The following is a 5,229-nucleotide window of genomic DNA, read 5'->3' on the forward strand; positions in this document are numbered from 1 at the left end:
TCTTGAGATGGGAGGCGTGGCCTGTGGGCGGGCCATAACGAGGGGGCGGGCTTATGGAAGAACGAGTCGGGGCCGAGTACTGGGCTGGGTGCTTGAGGCTGGAGAAGAGTCGGTATCCTAGCTGACGTACTGTACTGACCCTCAGGCCCTTTTCCTGCTTGGCAAGGCTTCGGGGTAGTCCCTGTTGGGAGTCCCTGTCCCTGGTCCACCTTGCACCCTGATCTCCGTTTCCTCCTCACACCTGACACCTTTTCCACACTGTCCCCTGATCCTGAATCCCCTACCTACAGTTCCTCTGATCATTCGCTGCTTCCTGGGCTGCGAGTTGCCTCCTGAGGGCTCGGAAGCCCGTGTCTTCTTCGAAGTGGCTGTGAATGGGAGCTCCTTTGTAAATTTCCAGCCAAAAACAGCCTCATGGGTGGCGGAACCTCATGCACCATCCAGAGTGGTCACCTACACGGTTGACCAGCTAAACAAGTACAATCGAACTCGGTACGAACTGAGGGAATTTCTACAGGACACCTGTGTGCAATACATACAGAAACACATCACCACGAACAACTTGAAAGGTATGATGGGCTCAGGGAGGGACCTATGTGTTGGGTGGTTTCCAGGCCAATGGGTGGAACTGAAAGATGGATACCTCTTGAGCAACAGGAGGCCCAGGGCTGGCGATTTGGGACTGAGTACACACATCTTATGTGAATTGGTAAACTAGCCCCTCCCCTACTTCCTTTGGGGAAGAAATCCTTTGGGGTTTGACTCAAACCATGGACTCACTTGTTTGGGGGTATGTTCTTCAAGCTAACTCTTCCCACGTTCAGCAGGAAGCCAAACAGGCCGTTCCTACACTTCACTGGTCCTGGGCGTCCTGGTGGGCTGTTTCATCGTCACTGGAGTGGCTGTAGGCATCTTCCTGTGCACAGGTGGACGGCGGCGGTGTTGATTCTCTGCAGCCCTCGCTGGAAAAAGGCTAGACTGATTCAGCTCACTGCAGAACTGTGCACACTCTCCATCTGGGACATTATATTCCAGAAGATTTAGAGTGGCAGCTCATTTCTTCTCTGAGATCTGCCCACCAAGAGTTTGGGGGAAGGAAGGGGAGGAGCCTAGGTAGACATGGTACTCGGCTTGCTAAGAACCAAAGAACTCCTATATTTTGCTGAATTGGTCTGGGAAGTGAATGCTTATTTGTATTTGTGGAAAACAGATGATGGAGTTGGGGCAACGGAGGTGGTCTATGGCCCTTCTTTCAAAGACAGAATCTGAGGCATTCAAAACACACAACCAAGTAAAACAAATCATCCGCAACCCAAATAACCAACATTCTGTGCTTTCAGGGATGTTAGATTTGGAAGAGACACTGGTGCAATAGAGGTAGTGGTAACCAGAGAAATGATGAAAGTGTGAAATTCAAGTAATATGGGAGCAAGGAGTTATTAAGTAATCAATAATAATAACTAATAAAATTCCTTACTTATGTATACAGCATTATTATTTCCTCTACTTTGCAAAACTTTGGGGAAAGTAACTTATACACCCGCCCCCCACCTTTTTTTAAGAAAGAGAAAACTTCTTTTTTAAAAAAAATACTTATTTGGCTGTGCCAGGTCTTAATTACAACATGTGGGATCTTTAGTTGCAGCACGTGGGATCTAGTTCCCTAACCAGGGAATTTCTTAACCTGTACCCTTTGCTTCTGCTTCCTCATCTCCCACTCACTATCCAACCCACTGCAGTCTGACTTGTCTATAAACTGCTCTAAGATCATCAGTGACCTCTACATGTGAAACCTTCATCTTCCATGACATTTGCAACAATTCACTTTGTGGACTAGGAATTTCTTTTTACCCTAACTTCTGAGATAGCATACTTCTCACTTTTAAAAACTGTTCTGGCCTCTTAGTCAGTCCATTTGCATGTGTCAGCTTCCTCAATTCACCTTTGAAATGGTGACTTCCTTAGAATTCCTTTTTTGGCTCCTTTTGTGCCCCCTTAAACTGTACCATTTCCGGTGACCTGTTAACTTCCATGACTTCAAATACTGTCTACATATGGTGGTTTCCGTGGGGAAACATCATGGTGTCTTTGAGAGCATGTGCTTTGTCATAAGACAGACTCAAGTTTTACCTCCTTGAGCCAGGCACTTAACTTCCTCACTTCATAAACAAAAGGTATAATAAAATATACAAAAAGGATATAATAAATAACCCTTAAGGGTATAACAATACCTACCTAATAGAGGCATTATGAGTATTAAATTATATATATATATATATATATATATATATAAGATAAATGGGCTTTCTGGTGGCTCAGCAGTAAAGAAACTGCCTGCAGTGCAGAAGTGGGTTCGATTCCTGGGTCAGGAAGATCCCCTGGAGGAGGAAATGACAACCCACTCCAGTTTTCTTGCCTGGGAAATCCCATGGACAAAGGAGCCTCGCAGGTTACAGTCAATGGGGGTCACAAGAGTCAGACATAACTTAGTGACTAAACCACCACCATACCACCATATAAGACAATATATGTATACTTAATAAATTTGGCACTTGCTGCTGAGCTCCTGATCCTCCCCCATTTGCCTTGATTTTTGAAATCATCTCTACCTCAATATTTGCAGACATTTCAGAGTCAACATGTTCAAAATGATATTCCTTATCTTTCTCTTCAATCCTGTTCTCTCTCATCTGTTGTTTACTCCAGGTTAAACAGAATTACCATCAAATCATATCAATATAGAGACCTCAGTGTTAACCTTCGTTTACTCCCCCTTCATCCCCACCTACAAAATACAGTATCTGTAGAATCCTCTCCCTCCATTCCACTCTATTGCTTTGTTCACAATGTCATAATTCATCTCTTTCTCTGGTAGGCACAACAGGTATCCCACCCAGTTCTGCCTTCAAGGAAAGATAATCAGCAGATAACCTCTAAAGACTCCCGTTCCCTTAGTGTCTGTCTCACTTCAGAGCACAGTCCTGCACAAGGTCATGCTCATCCTGGGAGTGTTCTCACCCAGTGACTGAGCAAAACCAGGGTATAAAGTATAAAGATTCAGCCATTCTGACCCACTGTATTTCTTTTTAAGTTTTATTTATTTGTTTATGGCTGTGCTGGGTCTTTGTTGCTGTGCTTGGGTTCTCTCTAATTGTGGCAGGTGGGGGCTACCCTTCATTGCAGTGTATAGACTTCTCATTGCGATGGCTTCTCTTGTTGTGAAGCACAGGCTCTAGGCACACAAGCTTCAGTAATTGCAGCACTCGGGCTCAGTAGTTGCGATTCACAGGCTCCAGAGTGCTGGCTCAGTGGTTGTGACACATGGGCTTACTTGCTCCAGGGCATGCGGAATCTTACCAGACCAGAGATCAAACCTGTTTCCTGCTTGGCAGGCAGATTCTTAACCAGTGGAACACCAGGGAAGTCACTGAAATACAGCGAAACAGCACTGTGTTTCTGATGAGCTGTATTCACTCCTGAGCTCCCCACCAGGTTGGCTGGGTCTTTGTCAGACCTACATTATAGTTTGATTTCTTCTCTTTTCAATCTTATTTCCTGACCCGAGTTAATGTTTTGCACCTCAAATCCTGTCTTGGCATCTGCTTCCCAAAGTTCCAACCTATGACTGACTCTCTCTGTGTCTGTTTCCAAACTGAGAAAATTTCTCAGTCTTTTGACTAGACCATGATGATAGACTCTTACTCATTTTTGTAATGATCTAGTTAAGGATACCACAGCTGGAGTCACTGCTTTCATCACCACTGCATGGTGCCATCTTAAAGAAATTCTACCCTGTGTCTTACACTATTTGTTCAAGATTCAAAGTCCTGGTGGAAGCATTCAAATGGCCATGCCTGGATCGTGTTGCCTTTGCCATAGTTACAAGGGGGTGATGGAGAGGGAAACTTTAAGCATCTTTGGTTTCTCTTGTGGGAGATGGGACCCTATCTCTCGTTAAGATTTGCACAGAGGACAGGCTTTAGATGTTGGAAAACCAAAACAAAGCCCTAAATGTTCCTATATCTCTTATTGTATTTACTCATTTATTTATCAGTGCATTTACTCATCCAGTAAATGTTTGTCAGTAACTTCCACATACAAGGGTTTATGCTATGTACTTCAGATGATACTAAATGATTAAGACATGATCCTTCTTGAGAAGCTCATTGTTTACTTGGCAATATAAAACATACATAAATAAAAATAATACAACACAAGGGACTTCCATGGTGGTCCAGTGCTTAAGAATCTGCCTTGCAATGCAGGGGACTCGGGTTCGATCCCTGGTTGGGGAACTAATATCCCACATGCCATGGGGCAACTAAGCCCACAAACTGCAGCTACTGAGCCCACATGCTCCGGAGCCCATGTGCCTCAACTAGAGAAAGCCCAAGCACCACGGCAAAGACCCAGGGACCAAAAAAAAAAAAAGTTGAGATATCCTAATATCTGGAAGAAACATATAAAGATGCTATGGTGTGATTTACATAGTGCTTTATAGTTTTTAAATTCTTTAACTTTCATTTATCATTTAATACTGCATAAGATCTCTTAAGAAAGGCAGTCTCCTCATTTTAAATTAGGAAACAGGCTTAGTTAGAAGAGTATAAAAAGTAAAGTAAGTAAACAAAGTAAGTGGCAGAGTCAGAATTCAAACCCATGTCTTCATGTTCTGGAATTTATGGTTTTTCAACTCATCCAAAATAGAGCATCAGAGGAATGTGTGGGGGGAAGGGATGGGTTTTATGGAGGGTAAGATCTGACTGTGCACAGATAGAAAACATAGAGCAGCTTAAATAATGGCTTAGAGTTAGAAGAAAAAGAAAAAAAAAGAGTAGATGTTAGGAAGGATAACCAGCCCAGTGGGACTAGAGAATAGAAGAGTGGAAAATGAGACTCGAGAGTATGCTGGGGTTTTGTTGTACTGAACCTCTAATACCTGGTGAAGGAGTATTCTCTAGGTGGTAAAAAAAACCTGGAAAATTATCACATGTTGTTGGCTAGAAAACTGCTGAAGTTTTCTTTCCCCTTTCAGCTGCATTGTATTTATTTATTTATTTTGGACACACCCTGCAGCATGTGGGATCTTAGTTCCCTGACCAGAGACAGAACCCCTGTCCCCTTGCAGTGGGAGCATGGAGTCTTAACCACTGGACCACCAGGGAAGTCCTCGGCTGCAGATAGACTAAGGCCCATCGACCCTAAGCTTAAGGACCTGGCACGGACACT

The 5,229-nt window shown here is 43.7% G+C and overlaps 1 protein-coding gene across 6 annotated transcripts in view; it reads left to right on the top strand.

Annotated features, from left to right (window-relative positions):
* PROCR (protein C receptor, endothelial) overlaps positions 1 to 1,484 on the top strand; it is a 4,879-nt gene extending 3,395 nt beyond the window's left edge. For 5 of the 6 annotated variants that reach the window (XM_010854895.1, XM_010854897.1, XM_010854896.1 and 2 more), the window contains 2 exons: positions 291 to 569; positions 825 to 1,484. In XM_010854895.1, the coding sequence (XP_010853197.1) occupies positions 291 to 569; positions 825 to 946 (401 nt within the window). In that variant the 3' untranslated portion in view covers positions 947 to 1,484. The remainder of the gene's footprint in view (positions 1 to 290; positions 570 to 824) is intronic. The other variant, XM_010854899.1, reaches the window with a different exon arrangement.
* The last annotated feature ends 3,745 nt before the right edge of the window (positions 1,485 to 5,229 follow it).

The sequence above is a fragment of the Bison bison genome, unplaced genomic scaffold (genome assembly GCF_000754665.1).
Source record: "Bison bison bison isolate TAMUID 2011002044 unplaced genomic scaffold, Bison_UMD1.0 scf7180017864352, whole genome shotgun sequence".
Taxonomy (NCBI): domain Eukaryota; kingdom Metazoa; phylum Chordata; class Mammalia; order Artiodactyla; family Bovidae; genus Bison; species Bison bison.